Source organism: Bufo gargarizans, chromosome 5 (genome assembly GCF_014858855.1).
Source record: "Bufo gargarizans isolate SCDJY-AF-19 chromosome 5, ASM1485885v1, whole genome shotgun sequence".
Lineage (NCBI taxonomy): Eukaryota > Metazoa > Chordata > Amphibia > Anura > Bufonidae > Bufo > Bufo gargarizans.
The window spans coordinates 345,007,090-345,027,961 of record NC_058084.1 but is presented as its reverse complement, the minus strand read 5'-3'; the positions used below and the strand labels follow the sequence as shown (position 1 = coordinate 345,027,961).

The 20,872-nt window shown below is 42.2% G+C and overlaps 1 protein-coding gene across 1 annotated transcript in view; it reads left to right on the top strand.

Moving 5' to 3' along the window:
• The window catches only part of LOC122939451 (beta-chimaerin-like), a 31,792-nt gene that overhangs the window by 1,236 nt on the left and 9,684 nt on the right, over window positions 1-20,872 (top strand). Inside the window, exons 2-3 of the mRNA XM_044295522.1 lie at window positions 2,671-2,844; window positions 14,059-14,136. Of these exons, the coding sequence (XP_044151457.1) occupies window positions 2,671-2,844; window positions 14,059-14,136 (252 nt within the window). The remainder of the gene's footprint in view (window positions 1-2,670; window positions 2,845-14,058; window positions 14,137-20,872) is intronic.

Here is a 20,872-nt window from a genome sequence, read left to right as displayed (position 1 = left end):
AACAACGCTCTTTAAGCGGCAAAGTTAAAATGCCAGAGGGAGGACTGGACATGCAGAAATTACATGGTAATTTAATACCTAGCCAAAAGTATAAACACTAATGTAAACGTAATGAGGACAAATCCAATTATATAAAGAAAATATATATGACAGTTATCCTTTAAGAGCCATTCATATATGTGCAAGCTTCAGTACTTGTCAGAGCAGAAGACATCTGAGATAAAGCTGTGGTCATGGGTGGGATGTTTTCTAATACAAAGCAGATTTCCAAAACAGTAATCTGAGATTTAAAAAAATAAATCCTGAAAATGTACTTAATTTTTTCAGATTTGTACAACAAAGCAGCCACTGCCCTCTTTTTTATGCCAATCTACCCATGAAAGGTAACGGCAGGTCATTTAGGGGAAGGCTGTTGAGTAGCATCCTATCAGTCACCAAGCTAGTGAACATCAGTAACTTTTCAGTACTGGCAGAACTACAATGACAGATATCACCTCTGTATAGACAACACGGGGTCCACCATTGACAATAGGCGATTTCACAGCTTATAAGCTCCCTGAGCTCTACACAGGTCACACAGCATGACTAGAAAAATCTAGAGGTGAATGATGTCCCCTACAATGTGTTGTGTCTATGGCCTATGTGGCCGCTCTCAAACAACAAATCTCTTGACATATTCTAACCCTAATGGCCAGTGTGAAAACTGCATGATTTTTGGATCTTATTTGAAATATTATAGGGACATGGAAAATTGGTAAAAAGTTTACCAAAAAACTCTAAAAATATATATTTAACATCAAAACTGGATTTAAACAATAGGTCATTTTCTGATGACACATTCCTTTCAAGTAGAATGGCGTTTAATTATTGACTGTGAACTTACCGTAGTCCATTCATAACATGAATGGCCACCTCACCTTTCTTTCTCCGCCTGGATATGGCGCCTAGGGGTGCAGGTCCAAGAGGCAGGTCCAAGATACTCAACAATTATTGCTCAAGAACAATTGCATGGGAAATGCAAATAGTTACTGAAACAGACATGTCAGGAGAGGTGACAGGCCCTCTTTAATTTCAGCCCACCATTGAACACCACTTATATAATGTGTAATTATTAAGCCCATATCAGCATGCTTTTTTAATATAAAGTCTGTCTAAATGATACAACTGAGAGATGCTCTGAGACATTGTGGTAGTAGGGAGAAGAAGTCTATGCTTTAGCTGTGTCCAGTGGCATACCTTAAATCAGTGTTTCCCAACCAGTGTGCCTCCAGCTGTTGCAAAACTACAACTCCCAGCATGCTGGGAGTTGTAGTTTTGCAACAGCTGGAGGCACACTGGTTGGGAAACACTGCCTTAAATAAAGGCAGACCAAGTGACTGTTACAGGGCCCGGGCCGTAAAGGGGGCCCGGCACTGATCTTTCTTCTCTCCTTCCATTCTGAATTGAAAATTCAGCATTTTCAGGCAGCCGCCACTTGGGGGAGCTCAGTACAAAGACATTATTACAACTTCCATTGCACTGTATAAACTCCTGTGCACTGAGCTCCCCCTAGTGGTAGCTACAGGTAGACATCTTTGTAATATATGAAGTGAAGCAGATTTATCAGTGTATTTATGCCAGTTGTAAATACATCAAGAAACTTACTATTCAAGATAAGCGTTGTGTTATTGACACACCTGTTCCACTTTTTCCAGCACAAAAGTTTGATAAAATGGGTGAGGCTAAGTGAAGTTTTTCTTCAGCTTAAAGAGGACCTTTCACCGATTATGACACTGTGAACTAAGTGATACAGACATGGAGAGCGGCGCCCGGGGATCTCACTGCACTTACTATTATCCCCGGGCGCCGCTCCGTTCTCCTGCTATGCCCTCCGGTATCTCCGGTCACTAAGTTATGGTAGGCGGAGTCTGCCCTTGTTCTTCTGTAGCGCTGGCCAATCGCATTGCAGAGCTCACAGCCTGGGAGAAAATAACCTCCCAGGCTGTGAGCTCTGCGCTGCGATTGGCCAGCGCTAGAGCAGAACAAGGGCAGACTCCGCCTACCATAACTTAGTGACTGAAATCTCAGCCTTACTATAACTTAGTGGCCGGAGATACCAGGAGGGCATAGCGGGAGAACAGAGCGGCGCCCAGGGATAATAGTAAGTGCAGTGAGATCCCCGGGCGCCGCTCTCCATGTTTGTATTCTTAGTTCACAGTGTCATAATCGGTGAAAGGTCCTCTTTAATATAACAAATTGTAAATTTGTCAGAAATCTGGGGCATTGTGCTTTGCGTTCCACATTGCCTGGGAGTGTTGGATGCATGTGCACTGGGAAATTGGTGGTGCAAGGGGGCCAATGATCATTTTTGCTATGGGGCACCATGAGATCTGTGTACGTCCCTGTCTATGTGATCCTGAGCACAAGGCTGCCTACAGTACATAGCTATTTCTGTCCTCCAAGCTACACGCAGGGATATGATGGGCGTACAATATTCTGAAAAATATCTTGGAGTCTCTCATCATTTTGCCATATATGTTGATGCTATCTGAATCTGTTTTATATTAATGTGCAGTTTTTTTTAAGCATTGCATGGATTTTATCAACTGTAGACACATATACTGTGATATAGTCATGACGTTATTAGCATGCCTTTGTTGCTTTCGCTCATTGCTTTTTTCTGATTTGCAGACTGTGGGTTGAATGTACATAAACAGTGTTCTAAGTATGTGCCCAATGACTGCCAGCCAGACCTCAAGCGCATCAAGAAAGTGTACAGCTGTGACCTTACCACACTGGTGAAAGCACACAATACGCCAAGGCCAATGGTTGTGGAAATGTGCATCCAAGAGATTGAAAGCCGAGGTTTGGAAAATTATTTGACTTATTTTATGTATTGAATGCAAACATAACTCAGACCTTTTATGCTCATCTATGTTCATTGCAATTTCTACTTGTCTATTGAAATAATACCATCTAACCATTTAGTAAATCACCAAGATAAGGCTACTTTCACACTTGCGTTCGGAGTGGATCCGTCTGGTATCTCCACAGATGGATCCGCACCTATAATGCAAACGCTTAGATCCGTTCAGAACGGATCCGTTTGCATTACCATGAACAAAAAAAAAAAAAATTTTTTCTCAGGTGTTCAAATACTTATGTTCAGCAGTGCAAGACAAATAAATTCTTTTAAAATCATACAATGTAATTTCCAGATTTTTTTTATATTTTTATTCTGTCTCTCTGAGTGGGAATGCACCTACAATTTGAATTTCAGACTGTAGCATGATTTCTAAGTGGGAGAACTTGCAAAATCACAGGGTGTTCAAATACTTCTGTTCCTCACTGTATCTTATTTAATAAATGAGTCCAATTTTTCTTTTGTTAAAAATGATAAGTGATTCAACATATACCCACAGTTTCTCAAATTGACCAATTGTCCCATAAACAGAAAAATTATGGTGTTAAAAGCTTTAAACACTGAAAGTACACAACGAAATTGCCAAAATTAACCAACATGGAGTAATATTCATTTTTCTGTTTTCATATTTTCCTCCCTGGTTTCCCGGATCCATAAATTTTTTTATTCTTTCATTCACATAGCCTTGATTTTTGTGGGACAAGCTTTACTTTTTAATGGCACCATTTGCTATTCCATACAATGTAGTAGGAAGGTAGAAAAAAATTTAAATGTGGTGGAACTGGAAAAAAAAAATGCAGTTCCACCATAGTTTTATTGGTTTAGTTTTTTTATGTGGTAAAACTGACCTGTTACCTTCATTCTCCGGGTCAGTAGGATTACTGTGATGCCACATTTTTATAGTTTGTCATTATGGAGTGTGTAGGAATTTTTGATCATGTTTTATTACATTTTTTGGAAGGTGAAATGACCAAAAACGATGAATTGACCATTTAGATTTTTTTTCCATTCACCGTACAGGACAAATATTTTTATATTTTGGTATGCAGTTATGCTAATGTTTAGAATTTTATATCTTTTAATTTTGTTTTATTTTTTTTATACATTTTTTATTTTTTTATTACTTTAAGTATCCCTAGAGAGATATACTACGTTACTACGAAGCCTTGCCATGGGCAGGGCTTGATCAGAACTTCGCTATGACAGCCTTTAGAACCTTTAGAAATCTCTGTGCGGGGATGCTGTCTCAGTCCCCGGGAGCACAACGCTCCTGGGAGAAGACCACTCAGATAGTTGCAATTGATAACGGCATCTGAAGGGTTAAAAGTCTGTGATTATCATTATCATTGATCGCATACTCTGCCCCCGGGTATCTGCTGTGTAAAAAAGTAAGCACCCGGCTCCTGAGTGGGTACCATCAATAAAGCCCTGTCACTTATTTCAGACTTATTTCAGATGCACATAATAGATCCTCCAGTGATTTCCATAGGACTTGTGCCTGGAATCCTGAGGATTAGCTCACGCTGTAAATCATTGCAGTATTAATCCCTGTAATCACTATAACATGGTGTCTTACAAAAGTCTTAAAACACAACTGCTTAATTATTGCTGGGAAAAGTAAACACGTAGCATGAGTTACAGCGAAACTTGTGACTTTTCTCAATAGTCCTTTTCATATGAAAAAAATGAATGTTACACAATGTAACCTTTTTACTGTATTGTATAACTTTGTCTATTGTTTTGCACTTCAAACACTGTCCTAATTCTAGTGTAAGCAAGAGCATGAATACTGGTGAAGTTTCCTTTCTAAAATATTGCACACCTAACAGTGCTATGTGTGCATCATGTAAACCGACTAAAGCCCAATGCAAAAGTCAGCTCTCACTACCTTAATGGGGTTTCTTATCATACACATTTCTGGCTTATCCACATGAAATCTTCCTGATATATACTTCCGACATGAGGCTCGAATGCATTGTGCATTATACATTGACGCAGTGTTCCCCAACCTGTGCCCCAAAGCTGTATTTGCTGACTACCCAGCTGGTGGCAGCTCTTACAGGGGTATCCCCCTTCAGGGACATTCATGGCACATCTACAATATATGGCATAAATGTACAATAAGTATGGGTCCCACCTCTAGGACCCTCTCTTATCTCAAGAACGAGACCATGTCACACCCGGTTGGGAATACAGAGGTTGTCATGCATTCGTGGCTCTCTCCATTCAGTTCAATAGCGAAATAGCTGAGTGTGCTGACTTGGCTATTTTCAGAAATGGTATTGAAATGATTGGAGAGCCCGACACAACGGGAACTGATTTATGACATAGCAGCAGAGGTGGAACCCGCACCCATCAAACATTTATTTCAAATCCTGTGGCTGTTCCATAAATGTATAAATATATAAATCACAGCGAAAGGTGCACCACAACGATATGCAACTGAAAATACTGGCTAATCCCTCAAGCTGATATTAAGAACTGAGACTTTAGCCAATGTATTCCTGTCAGGAACACATCGGAGCCCTTTCGCACCACCGTCAAGGTATCTCAGCGTGGCATGGATTCCTACCACTAGACTACCTATGGTGTGTGAACCCAATCTGAGAGGTGCTAAGATACAACTTACAGCCAAGCTCCCACATACCTCCATAGTGAAATCACTCAGGTAGTGGGAGAGATAAGGCTGTAAGCCCCACCTATAACAGTCCATATGACACACAGCAGTACGGAATGGCACATTCCATAAATGTCCCAGATAGGAAAAGTCCTTTAATATTATTATCTGTGATGTCAAAGTGATATTGAAGAATGGCTGTCGGGTCAAACAGTATCATTGGCAGTTAACACTAGAGTACGAAACATGTAACTCAGTCATATCTGTGATAGACTTTATTTTCAATATCCAGTGTGGCTACACAACATGGCCCAAGAACTTGGAAAGGTTGGGGAACCTTTGCTCTAAAGTTATATTGCTGTTTCTCTAAGACAACTGAAACCTTCAGCCTAAATTGATTTGAAATGTTTAACAGTAGATTAGTAACAGGGCGTTGAGGTAAGCCGATGTTGAGCCAGTGTAACATTCCTTAAATGACCCACCCTAAAAAAATTGTTGTAGAGATGTGTTCTTCCTTAGCTTTTTTTTTTACCTCGAGATGTGTGGTGAGAGATGACCAGCTTTTTTAAAAATACATAATTTGCTATATCGTGTCATGAGATGTCTATCCTATATGTAGCCACCCAGTGGTTGTTTTGTGAATTGTCAAGAGTTCTGTTAGCGGGAGGCGGAGCTAGCAGAGCATGGTGGTGGACGCTTAGCTTTGAGCTCTTCACCGCAACACCCGGCCATATAACTTTTTAGCCGAACAACCTGTTCAAGCATGGGCAAGCTAACTAAAGAGAAAGGCAAAGAGTCGGACTGCACGCCGAGAGCCCAGAAATCACAAGGAGACTTGTCAAAGTACCTGACTAAGGTGCTGTCTTCTCCAGTTAGGCGGAAGAAAATGGTGGTGGTCGAAGCACGCTCTGAAGCACATGAGAAAGATTTGGATGGAGGAAGCTCCTGCGCTTACTCAGACAAACAAGGTGAAGCTGACCCGCTGCCAATTACGAGATCCTTCTTTAAACACTCCTTGTCGCAAGCGTTATCTCCAGTCATGAAGGAGTTAGCCGATATAAAGATGGAGGTACAGCAGATGGGGAACAGAGTTGAAGCACTCGAAAACTCTCAAACAGCAATTGTATAGCATAACAGGGGGTTGAAAACCCAGTTACAATCTCTATGTACACAGTTAAACACAGCTTATCTTTGCCTGGAAGACCAGGAAAATAGAGGACATAGGAAGAATGTGAGGATTAGAGGGATCCTGGAATCCGTCCCAGCTGAAGAGCTAACAGAGTGTGTACACCAGATCTTTTCTCTGCTGGTGGGTCAGACACGTGCGGCCGCCATCACTATCAAAAGGGCTCAGAGAGCTCTTAAGCCTAAACCCCGATGGGAGACCCACCAAAAGACACAGTCTGCACTCTTTTAATTTACCTAGATACAGCAAACATACTCAAAAAAGCAAGGGAAATGGATGACATCCTCCTGGATAATCACAAGATCCTGATCTTTGAGGACTTAACAGCCAGCACACTTGCTAAACGCAGGATCCTCCGTCCCTTAACAGCGGTATTGTGAGCTAAGAAGTTGCCTATGAGATTACTTTTCCCCTTTAGCCTCAGCACTACAATCCAGGGCCGACAGATAACTTTGTGACGACTTACCTAACATTTGGGAAGCACTAAAGATGCCACCCCTGGACATACCCTTGCAGCTGCAGAAGATCTCCCCCAGCTGCCCTCACTCCCACCGTGGCACCTATCCTCAAAAAGCAAACCCCCAAAGAAGAAGACGACGCCTATGGACTGACGCTGTGACCTATAAAGGAGACAAGGGTTTGATAGATAACCACACCACCAGGTGTGGGCCTATTGTTTTATTCTAGAAGATAGCTGTCCTACAAAAATGTTTATTTCATTGTCAAAGTTCAATCTGGCAGTGATTTGAGATTCAGCTATCCTCAGTTAGAGCCCTATAAGGCCCACTTCTCTCGGCTGGTGAACCAGTTGAGGGATGTGGAAATTGCCTAGACAGTAGTGTTTCACTTGTTTGGGCCATTTAATACCCCCCCCCCCCCCTTCCCAGTCAGGCGGAAGCCCTTCCTTATTGACCTCATAGTTAAATGTTTCTATGTGCCTTGATATGAATAGGTTCTGTTATATTTTGCATAGGCTGGGTGTGTGGAATCCCTGGTTCTACCTAGACTCTTTCACCTATGTCCCCCTCCCTGGCCTCATACACTTTGATTGTTACTGCATTTTCACGCAGGTCTGCGTCGTAAGGGCCTCTGAGCCCTTCCTCCTTGTTTATACTTATACTTACCCCTGTTTTTCGTCTTGTGTCTACTTGGAATCTTATGAACTGGTTGTGGCTGGATAGCCTTCTGTCTGACAGGTGCTATGGCTAAGGTCACAATCTACTCATTGAATGTTAATGGGATGAATATACCTCAAAAAAGAAGTCAACTACTGTATATCATACCCTCAAAAGAGAGGGTGCTGACATAGTCTTTCTACAAGAGACTCATATCAGGAACCTAATGTGATTAGTAAGTGCTTCCCCGTCTGGTACCACGCCACTTACTCCTCTGCAGTTAGAGGCGTGTCAATTGGCATTGGTAAAAATATACCATTTACTGTGACAGCCAAATTGGCAGAACCACTTGGACTCTACCTGTTTGTCAAGGGTAAGATCTTAAATAAAACGATCACTATGGTTAACATATATGCCTCCAATGTTAAGCAGGTTGAGTGGTTTTTCCAGACGTTGGGTGCCATCCAGGCATTCACAGAAGGTCTGTTGATACTAGGTGGAGACTTCAACCTGGCTATGGATCATACCATAGACTCCACCTCCAAAAACCCATGGTACTTACCAGGGTTTAGACTATTTAAACATCTCTAACGGATCACTTCCTTCTATTGTGAGTGCAAGCATAGGTACCTTCAAAATTTCAGACCATGCTCCAGTCACAATACAAGTGACGTTACAAGATCTCCCGCCTAGAGTATGGATGTGGCGTCTCAACACTACACTTTTGGGGGAGGAGGTTAATAGGGATTATATAGAACAAAAACTCAGACTATTTAAGTGGGAATGATAGTCCTCAAATTCCCATGCCTATAATATGGGAGGCCCACAAGGCAGTTATTAGAGGGGAATTGATCAGTTTTAGAACTAGAATAAAGAAGCAAAGAACCCAGCAGCTGGACTCTCTACTACTACAAATGTCTACCTTAGAAACCTTACATAAGACAAATCAAACTACTGAATTACAAAACACGCTTATATCTCCATGTCTTCAGGTTAAGGACCTCTTAAATATTAAAACAGCCAAAATAATGCAATCACTGCGTTTCAAGTACTACTCCCTTGGGGATAAAGGCTCTAAACTGATGTCTAACTTACTACGCTCACAAAGAAGCAAAACATTTGTCCATGCAATTAAGACTAAAGACTAAATAAGGTAATAGACTCACTACCACACCTGCCATAGCAAAATAGTTCTGTAAATTCTACACAACTCTTTACAATTTAGAGAAATAGGACCCAAAGTTAGGCTCAAACCAATACCATTTAAACACATGTATTGACTCATTTCTCCAATCTATTACAATATCCACTTTATCTGCATACAACAAGGCCAAGCTCCTACAGCTCTTCACATTAGAGGAGGTAGATAAGATTCTCTGCACTATACCTTTCAGGCAAAAGTCCAGGCCCAGATGGGTACCCTATCTACTATTATAAGAAGTTCAGAAATATTCTGACCCCATATTTTGTAAGGCTCTGTAATGACCTACTGCAGGGTTTAGCCCTCCCTGCCCAAACCCAGGAAGCTCACATCACCATCATCCACAAAGAGGGGAAAGATCAGGTGTTATGTGGTAGCTACAGACCCATTTCTCTCCTTAACACGGATCTGAAGTGGTGGGCCAAACTGCTGAGCCACAGGATTGCTTCTTTGCTCCCTGGTTTAGTTGGTGAGGAACAGGTGGGATTTGTTCCGGGTAGGGAGGGCAGACATAATGTTAGCAGAGTCTTGCATGCAGTTTTCCACACTAAAGCCAAAAAAGGGCCCCTAGTTCTGTTAGGAACCGACGCAGATAGAGTAAACTGGCAATTTATGCATCGAACTCTTGAATCTTTCGGGTTTCCAGATAGGTTTATAAATGCTATCTTCACACTATACTCCTCCCCTACAGCTTGCATACTAGTAAACGGTACAAAGTCGGACTCCTTTGTCATTAGAAATGGTACCAGACAGGGATGCCCACTCTCCCCTACGCTCTTTATACTAACATTGGAAACACTGCTTCTGAAGTTTAGACAAACCACCTCCATCAGAGGCCTAAGAAAAAACAACTATGTCCACAGAATGGCAGCGTTCGCAGACGATTTATTTTTACTAATCTCAAATCCGGAGACAGCCATGCCATTTGTGATGGACATATTTGAGGCATTTGGCAAGGCTTCTAATTTTAAAATTAATTTTGATAAGTCTGAAGCCTTGGCAATTTCGCTATCTCCTTCTCAATTGCAGAGAATAAAAGATATGACCCCTTTCAAATGGCCTCCTACTGCGATTAAGTATTTAGGGAATATGGTTCCTGTCAACCCGAACCTGCTCTTCCAACTCAACTATGCTCCCTTACTACATAAAATCCAGGCCTCTTTGGTGGGTTTCTCCATGCCCATGATGTCCTGGCTGGGAAGAAAGAATGTGTTGGTTACTTACTTACATTCTCATAATATTAGCAAAGACAGGTGCACTCTGCGGTCTTACTAAATCCTCAAACTGATGTTAAAATTGAGAGATTAGCCAACATGTCCTACTATGGAGGACATGTCTGAGCCCGAGCACCGCGCCAAGGTTTCTCAAGTAGCTCGGGTCCTAACACTCACCTACGTGAGCCATATGGGCAATACCAGCGGCCAGTGCGCCTCCTTCTCCAATTAAGTATTTAGGGATTATGGTTCCTGCCAACCCGAACCTGCTCTTCCAACTCAACTATGCTCCCTTACTACAAAAAATCCAGGACTCTTTGGCGGGTTACTCCATGCCCATGATGTCCTGGCTGGGAAGAAAGAATGTGTTGGTTACTTACATTCTCCCACAACTGCTATATCTGTTCAGTTCACTTTAAATCTCAGTACCTGGTGCATTTCTTGATAAACTGAAGTCGATTATCAGTAGCTTCCTCTGGGCTAACAAAAAAGCCAGGTTGCCCTTTTCCCTCCTTACCAAAAAAAAGAGGCATGGGAGTATCTCTTTACCAGACATTAACGCATATTTGCAAGCCATTCACTTGGAAAGGTGGTTAACACTATCACTCGCTGATCCGGTTCCTATACATATCGACATGGAAAGAGCCCTACTGGGAAGCCATAGAGAATATTTGTAATGGTACAACACACCATTGCCAATTAAACTAGAATTAGTGTGTGAGCTAACCAGAAGTACCATTTCTAGATGCCATAGATCTAGTGCGTTAAACATTTGTCTCCACTAACCCCACTCCATGTATTGCCACAGATCCTTGTGGAACGACCCTAGAATTTTGTCGTCAGTCTCTAGGTATATAATAAGAGACTTATCTCAATCTAAAGCAAATAAGGATTATTATATGGCTATCACTGGGGAACCTAGTGGAGTGGGAAACATTTAGCAAAAATTGTATTTTGAGCTATCCTGCAATAAGTTAAAAAAAAATCCAGACACCTAACCGTGCCTGACCCTTTCTGGTTAGAAAACTATGTGTTACTGCCTTCACTTCACTGCCACCTAAATGCCTTTCACTAATTTATAAACAGCTGTTGTCACCGCGCGACCTCCACGAACCTAGTTATTTGGAAGAGTGGGAATGGGAGCTAAACATTACATTAGACGATCCAAGTAGATCCTTCACCGGATAAACTTGTCACCTTTGGATTGCTGTTGGAGGTGCTTATCGGGTACTGGTAGCTTATCACATATCTGGTGGTTGTGTCCCAAAATGAGAACATTTTGGACAGAAGTGGATTAATAAAATATGTTCCATTAAATGAAAACTATCTGCCCCACTTGTGCTACTCTGGCTGCCAGAAGGTCGCTTTAGACCAGATAAGTCAAATCTGGCCACACTCATGATCATGGCAGCAAAGCTTCTCATCCCGTTGAAGTGGAGAGACCTTTACCCCCCGACTATCACTATGTGGTATGAAAAAATGGCCAATATATGTCGTATGGAGGAACTAGCAGGCTGGGAGACCAAGAATGGAAATATGCCAACCGTGGCTTACACATATGAGAGAGAAATTGGAGTTAGACTCAGTGAAATAATTCCAGATAAGCTCCTGGGTTGTCAAGATGTAACCAGTTCATATAATATCTGTATATGATACTTATCATGATTATAGACCCAAGTCGACACCTTCCCCCCATTTCCCACTATCTCTCTTTTTTTGTTTTTGTCTTTCCTTAAGTTTACACATGTGCCTACTTAACATGCTTTTCGGAGCAATCAGTAATTTACTTATTATACAGCATTACAGATTCCTTGATGCTTGTGTTGCAAGGCAGAACAGCCTCTGATTACTTCTTTATTATATATTGAATCTGTTTGGAACTTTGCCTATGCTGTTTCTCTACATAGTGATTTGTAACCCATTGTATACATGTCTGTTATGTTAACAAATTTAATAAAATGAGAATTGAAATGAGAGTTCTGTTAGCAGGTGGCAATATTGTATTGAAAAATTGGAGTCTTTAACCAAATTAAAGCTAAGTTAAAGGTGGCCACATCTTGTGTGATACAGCCAGTTTTCTGGGCAACTTAGTCTTTTGTGTTACAGCAGCCACAAGATTGAATGTAGTGAACTGAATTCCTTTTGGATCCTTAGGTAAATTTGTTGTGAGGATATTCTCAGATTTTGATACATAATTATGATATGTATTTGGGTAATCTGACAAGGTGTATGCACATTCCTGTGATGGCACACCGATCACAATGGTTGTGGATTTTTCAGTATACGGTACAATCAGGTCACCATTGCTCATGAGATCTGATGTGTGCATCATCAGAGGATGCCCCAGGCTTGTCCTGCTAAGCACAGAAAGAGACCCAAACAAGAAAATTAGCATAGGAATGTTATACGTCTGTAAACTATGAAATTAGCTCATACGCATCTGGTATATATTAGGCTGTGGGTTGCTCAGAAATCCCTGTGGTGCCCATGGTGGCCTCCAGTCCTGTTACGTTGTCTTGTGGTTCTTAGCATTACACTGACATTAGATATCACTAAAGAGTTGCATTGTCAGGATTAATGCTATACTTTTCCAGCTGAGCACGCAATACTCAGTACGGATGCAGACTTGCCTGCTTGACTGCATCATTATTATCATTATTATCTGTAGGAAGATTAGAAATGACTGAAATAAAAGACTGAGCCATATGGCTGGTGGAATGGATATAGATAGATAGATAATCACTAGTGTTGATCGAGCACCAAAGTGCTTGTGTGCTCAAGTAGAACACTTTGCGATGCTCGGGTGTTATACCGAGCACAATGGAAGAACCCCAGGTACCCCCTGCTCTGAAGAGGGGAGGGTGTCGGGACTCTAGTTTGGCTTAGGAGTCCCTACTCTGACTCCATATATAGCTATGTCTATATACGGAGTAAGTGCTTGGGGACACCCCAGTGTATTTAAATCTAATTTAGCCTGTATTTTAGAAAAGTTTCTGCTGGGATTCAAACTCACAACCTTCTGTATTAGAGGCAAGGCACTTAACCACTCAGCTATAACAGCTGCATAGCCAGGTACTTAAAAAAAATATATATATATAAATAAATTTGAGACTTCTACTGTACTGTACTTCTACTGAGACCTATATAGTAGAAGTCTCATTTTTATTTTTATTTTTTGTGACTGACTATGCAGCTATATAGTGTAGTGTAGTGTTCTGGGCTGTGATGGAGAAACTTTGATTTAAATACACTGGGGTGTCCTCAAGCGCTGACTCCATATATGGACATAGCTATATATGGAGTCAGAGCAGGGACTCCAAAGACGCGGACTTGCACTGAGGGATTCCTTCACTGTACAGCGATCTTCTGCATTGAAATAGAGGCTAAATTAGATTTAAATACACTTACTCGAGCATCGTGCTCGAGCACACGCGGAATGCACCAGAATGCATTCCGTTGCGTTCCCATGACGCACAGAAAAACTCTGAAAGCAGTGTTTTTATGTCTGGCATGGGATGCGGAGCAAGACGGATCATGACACACAATGTAAGTCAATGATGCCGGATCCGTTTTTTCGGACACAAAAGAAAACGTATCCGTCCCCCATTGACTTATAATGGTCTTAGAGATGGAGCTGTCATGGCTATTTTAGAGATAATGCAACCGGATCCATTTATAACAAATGCAGCCAGTTGTATTATCATGACGGAAGCGTTTTTGCAGAACCCTGCCTGATCAAGGAAAAAGGCAGATGTGAAAGTAGCCTTATTGTGTGTGAATAATGTAGTTTATTAACATCTCATTTTATTCTTTTTACTTTCAGGCTTAAAGTCAGAAGGTCTCTACCGAGTCTCGGGTTTTACTGAGCACATTGAAGATGTAAAAATGGCCTTTGATCGAGGTGAGCTTTCATTTTAACCACTTATTGGCAAATGCCATTGGGGGCAGGTAATATACTGTAGATAAACATCTGTACCTGACAAAAATTGGGAAGAAATGGTATCCTGCAAGCAAATAACCAGATTCCCTGTCTGGGTGCAGACATTTGAGGCCCGCGTCTGCTGATCACACATGAACCTATGCACGGATAGCCACGATATATTGGTTAGGTCAGTGATGGTGAACCTCTTAGAGACCGAGTGCCCAAACTGCAACCCAAAACCCACTAATTTATCGCAAAGTGCCAACACGGCAATTTAACCTGAACACCAATATCATATATCTTCCATGTACTTTATCATTTAGCTATAATAACCTGCCTACATTCAACGTGCTGCCTGTGCTGTTCATAGCATGTCCTGCACTGATAAATGGCAGGCAAATTCTAAGGCACATTGGTACACCATAGACTTTCTCCAGGGTGCGGGTGCCCACAGAGAGGGCTCTGAGTGCCGCCTCTGGCACCTGTGCCATAGGTTCGCCATCACTGGGTTAGGTGATAAGCCTAGGTTTAGTTTCTGACAGTCAGATCTCTGTTCCTCCAGAGCTTCCAAAGATAGATGAAACAGTAGTACGACAGGCTGGGTTTTAACCTATCTAATCTATTGACCTACCAGAGATCTCCTCTATCCATAGAAATAACATAATGTTTAGTCAAATTTGAGTGTTAATAGTGGAGATGAAAAATAGATCTGATAGCTGAACAATCTTTTGCTCTGTAGCACAGCAATTGTGGGAATTGTGAGTAGCAGAAGAAATCAGTCATATAATATAAGCGGTTAACCGTACATTTTATAGCAGAATTTGATGCAGTTTTTAGAGCCAAACACAGGAGTGGATCCAAAAAGAAGTAAAAGTATATAAAAGTAAAAAAATAAATAAAAATGAACCAAATTGATGCATTTCCTCTGTTTCGTGTCTCTTCCTGCACTGGACTAGGCTGGACATGCACATTAAATGCTGTGGACATAACGCTCATTCGGACAATAACTATTCCTTCCGTCCCTGATATACATGCATACATGGCATGTGTTATCAACAGGGACAGGGGAGTAGGCTGCTACCAGACAATACTTGAGACAGCTTATGCCACCAAGAACAAGAGGATCATCTGCCCATCTTAGAAGTCAGGAGGCCCCCATACATTAGATTGCCAGCAGGTTCGGCCAATTGAAGGAGTTCTCAGGAAAGGTCATCAATATCAGATCGAAACCCCCGCAATTAGCTGTTTCAGGCTGCCATAGCGCCAGAAACTGACAGTGTATGGAGTGGAAGCAGAAGGCGCCATACAATGTCTAGTTTCCCTCACCATGGCAGATCGAAACAGCTGATTGGTGTGGGTGTCACACATCTGATATCCTCCAGTCTTATCCTTTGATGACCAGATAGGTCTTTAGCTCGGAAAACCCCTTTAATGTGTATGTGTCCATCTTTGCACTGCACATGGCTCACTGGCTGGTGTTTGAATTTTGTATGCATAAAACTAATGGGGAGATTTATAATTTATAATTGCGCCTGAAAAGTGTCGTTAAAAAGTCGCAAACTGCGTGTTTGCAACTTTTTAAATGCATCTTTTGAATAAATAGTTGCAAGTCACACAGACAGTAACAAATTTATCTTCAATTTTGGTGCTAATGAAGCCAGAAATCGATGGCAGCTCTGGGTTGTCGTAAACGTATGCACGAACTGCCAGAGGATGCACCTAATTTATTATGAGTGCTGGCTTCAATACGTCTCCACGTAAGTATTTTAGGGACAATTTGACAGAATAGCATTGTGACAGACTCTATTAGTGTTAGATGTATGCTGTATATAAAGAGGACCTGTCACCTCTCCTGACATGGCTGTTGTAGTAACTATGTACATGCATTCCCCGTGTAATAACTATTATTGGAGCATCTATTCTCATGACTCTATGTTGTGCCATTCCTTTATTATTTCTATTAGAAGTTATGAATTAATTGCCAGCAGCTTGCAGTAAAGGTACAACTGGGTGTTACCAGTTGGGGGTGTGTCCCTGCACAGTCTGACCGCAGCACTGATTGGACAGAGACATACACACGTACAACTAGTAACACCCAGCAGTACCTTTACTGCAGACTGCTGGCAATTTATTTGTAAACTTCTAGCATAAATAATAAAGGAATGGCACAACATAGAGCCATAAGAATAGATGCTCCAGAATTTTTATTACATCGGGAATGCAAGTAGTTACTAAAACAGACATATCAGGAAAGGCAATCTTTAAATAAAAGTTCCCAAAAATATGAACCAAAAATGACTTTTCGGATGCAGTGAACTTTCTGCTAATCTAGATACAACACTAAATGCCATTTTCCATGATGACTGAAATGTGCCATTAATAATTTACATGACCAAATATCTGCATGATGGGGAGCTGGGGGTTTGATTTCAACAACACAAATGTGTATTGCAGTCTGTTCACTGGAGCTGAAGGTTTTGAAACTGCTCGGTCATGGTGTAATCAATCCTGACACTACAAATAAGATGTCATCCTGAAATATTCATGGACACGGTCGGTGGGAAAATGGTATTGGGTTTCCCAAGGAGCTTTATCTTTTCATACAGTAAAACATAATCATTTTACTTGTGTAGTCATAAAAGAACATAAATCTAAGAGAGCTTCAATATAGGTATACAATTCTTCTGATTTTCAGCTTTGTCCAGATTCAGGGTCACAATATAGCCACATTTTAGTATCTGTATTGTGACCATAACATCCAGACCTCCCTTAGGGCGGTGTACACATGATAGATAGAATAGATCGATAAATAGATGGAATCAATTAGATAGTTAAGATAGATTAGATAGATAGATGAGATAGATACTGTAGATAGATAGATGAGATAAGATCAGTGGCGTAACCAGAGTGTTATGGGCCCCAGTGCAAGCTTTGGAAGCGGCAGATATTCTTACTAAGGGCTCTTTCCCGTGCGGCTAGTCCGCTGCATGAATGAAGGCCAAGCCCCATTTCGGACAGCGGAGACACGGAGCAGTAACATGATTGACTGTGATCTTTTTACTACAAAATCACAGTGAGATAAAGTTGTCACCGTGATTTTGTAGCAAAACGATCATAGAGAGGCAAAGAGCATTACCAATCATGTTACTGCTCCGTGTCTCTGCTGTCCGGAGCGGGGCTTGGCTGTCTTTCACACAACGGATTAGCCACATGGGATCCGCTCGTGTTAAAGAGCCCTAAGCCCAATGCATGACTACACTCACCCAGTCCTAATAAAATCTGGTCCTACCTCATCCAGGGTGTCGCTGGCGTCGGCGTGATGTCCGCTGGATCCAGAACAAGGTCCCTGTGGTGAGAAAAAAAAAATAATCACAGAAGGAAGGGATGGTGACTGCCCCTGTGAAATCACCAGCAGGGGGCGCTGTGCTGGCCTGGTAGACTGAGCTATGCCAATGTATAGCAGGGTAATTTAGGACCAGGGGTCGAGTGGAGGGGGAACGCATGGGAACGGCGTTCCTGCACTTTTTTCATGGCAGGAACGCCGTTCCCTTTCAGCCTCAAGCCAGGAGAACGCGGCTGAATCAGAATCAGATGGAGACGGAGCGCACTGTGCAGGGCAGGCTAAGGGAGGAGGGGCAGCTTCAGTTGAGAGGAAGCTGTCTGTGCGGTGCTGCTGCCTGCGACTGCCTCACTGTGACTCCTCTCATGATGTGTAGAGGTCATGAGTTCAAATCCCAGGACAAACTTTTGTAAAAGTGTTTTTTTTTTTTTATAAGACTTCTACTGTTACCTAGTTTACTGATACCTAGTGTACAACCATACACATGACAGCTGCCCACTGTGTATGGATGTAGCAGAGCTGGGTGTGTTGGGGCAGCTGTCATGTGTATGGTTGTACACTAGGTATAAGTAGAAGTCTTATTTTTTTATTTTTAAGCAACTACCTTGACAGCTTTTATGGCTGTGAGGGTAAATGCCTTGCCTCTAATGTGTAGAGGTCATGAGTTCGAATCCTAGAACAAACTTTTCTAAAAGTGTTTTTTTTTTTTCTTCTGATACTTCTACTGATACCTAGTTTACTGATACCTAGTGCACAACCATACACATGACAGCTGCCCCAACACACCCAGCTCTGCTACATCCATACACAGTGGGCAAAGTTACCTACAGTAGAAGTCTTATATATTTTTTTTTTAAGCAACTAGCTAGACAGCTTTCATAGCTGTGAGGGCATATGCTTTGCCTCTGATTTGTAGAGGTCATGAGATCGAATCCCAGGACAAACTTTTCTAAAAGTGTTTTTTTTTTTTTTTTTTTTTTAGTCCGCAGCTACACAAATTACAGCATGCTAGATTTTCTGTGCTTTTTTATTTTTTGGAGGGGGGGGGGGGGGTTGCAGTGGATCTTGGGTGAGTTCCCACACTTTTTTTCCCAGGACTTGACCCCTGTTTAGGACATTTCCCCTAAGTGCTACCACACAGTACTAATGCCCACCTTGTGGCCTTTCACAGTAATTAAGCCCACCTTGTGGTCCCTTCACAAAAGTTATGTCCTTCTTGTGGCCCCTCAAAGCAGTTATGCCCACCTTTGTTCCTGTCTCAGTAGTTATGCCCAGATATGTGCCCCTCAAAGTAGTTATGCCAAATATGTGCCCCCTCACAGTAGTTATGCCCAGATATGTGCCCCTCACAGTGGATATGCCCAGATATGTGCCCGCTCACAGTAGTTATGCCCAGATATGTGCCCCTCACAGTAGTTATGCCCAGATATGTGCCCCCTCACAGTAGTTATGCCAGATTATGTGCCCCTCACAGTAGTTATGACCAGATATGTGCCCCCCTACAGTGGTTATGCCAGATTATGTGCCCCTCACATTAAATATGCCCACATATGTGCCCCTCACAGTGGTTATGCCAGATTATGTGCCCCTTCACAGTAGTTATGACCAGATATGTGCCCCCCCCCCTACAGTGGTTATGCCAGATTATGTGCCCCTCACATTAAATATGCCCACATATATGCCCCTCACAGTGGTTATGCCAGATTATGTGCCCCCCTTACAGTAGTTATGCCTTCATATATTTGCCCTCTCATAGTTATGCCTTTATATGTGCCCCCCTCACAGTAGTTATGCCAGATATGTGCCCCCCTACAGTGGTTATGCCAGATTATGTGCCCCTCACATTAGATATGCCCACATATGTGCCCCTCACAGTGGTTATGCCAGATTATATGCCCCCCCTCACAGTAGTTGATATATGTGCCCCCTCATAGTTATGCCTTTATATGTGCCCCCCTCACAGTAGTTATGGCAGATCAGGTGCCCCCTCAGTAGAGATGCCCACTTTTGTGCCCCCTCACTCTAGTTGTAGTTGTGCCCATCAACCCCTTCCTCTTTGCCCCCAGTCTGCAGAGTTAGGAAAATAAAAAAAAACCACATACTTACCCTCTTCCCTGATGTTGCGCTGCCACACTCACATCGCGCTGCTGGCTGTACTGAAGGCAGTTTCCCGGGCCTTCAGAGCTCCCCCCACAGCCAGCAGCGCGATGTGCGGCCAGGAGAGGCAGCGCTGGAGCTCCTGCTTCACTGATGATCTGGATACAGCCCGGCAGTGACAAGAACTACCGGGCCGAGTGTATGTGAGTGAATGCGCGCGTCCCCCCTCTTCCTCCTCCTCCCCTCTGTGCAAACCTCCCGCACCTTGCCTCATATTAAACATGTAATGGAGTGCCCTGATGGGGGCCCGGCATTGTCACTGTACTTCATGACGGGCACCGTCACAGCGCTTCATTACATTTTAGTACAGCAAGCCCCCTCCCCCAGCCAGGCCCGGTTGCACCTCCTGCGACTGCGATCGTTGAGCCCCTGAATAAGATAGAGAGATAGATAGATATATAATATATATAGATAGATAGATAGATAGATAGATAGATTCAATTAGTTAGGATAGATAGATAGGATAGGTAGATAGAATCAATTAGATAGTTAGGATAGATTAGACAGATAGATAGATAAGAGAGATAGATATATTGATAGATATATTGATAGATAGATAGATGAGATAGATACTATAGATAGATAGAACATGCCCATTTAAACATGGTGGGGACTGAATAGATGTCCCCAGTTTCTTTGTGTGTTTATGGCTATAAGATTTTCCTTGTTCTGTTGGCAGTAAGTTTCTTGTACGGGGAACCAAAAGCTGCGTTGTCACGTGGTCAGTACATGTGAAACAGGTGCGGCATGTTTTGGATCAGACCCTACTTGTATGAATGGATTTTACTGATCCCCTGTTGACAGAGCCAATTCATTGAGAAATGGCATTCATAGAACAAAAGATCAGTTTAATGTCCCGATGGGTGCAGCTGTTGTTTTTCTTTGTTCCTTAAATGATTTTAATTGTTTATTGGGAGTCTAGATGAAAGCTTTGCAAATAGTCCAGCACATTATTATTGCGGTTAGAGGAAATAATAAAGTACAGAATATTCAGCTACAGGGCATGCCTCGTAGAACATGCACCCAGCGCTGGAGAAACAGAGAGCAAACACCTGTAACACCCCAGAGTGGTGTTACCACTTCTGCACTTTGCTACTGTCTTTATTGGTCTAACGCCATGTCATCTTATGCATTTATTCCAGGTCCTCCACACTGTGCATTTCTAATGTTATGTAGCTGTTAATGTAATGCGCCTGGTTCACCAGCAGTTAGCAGAAA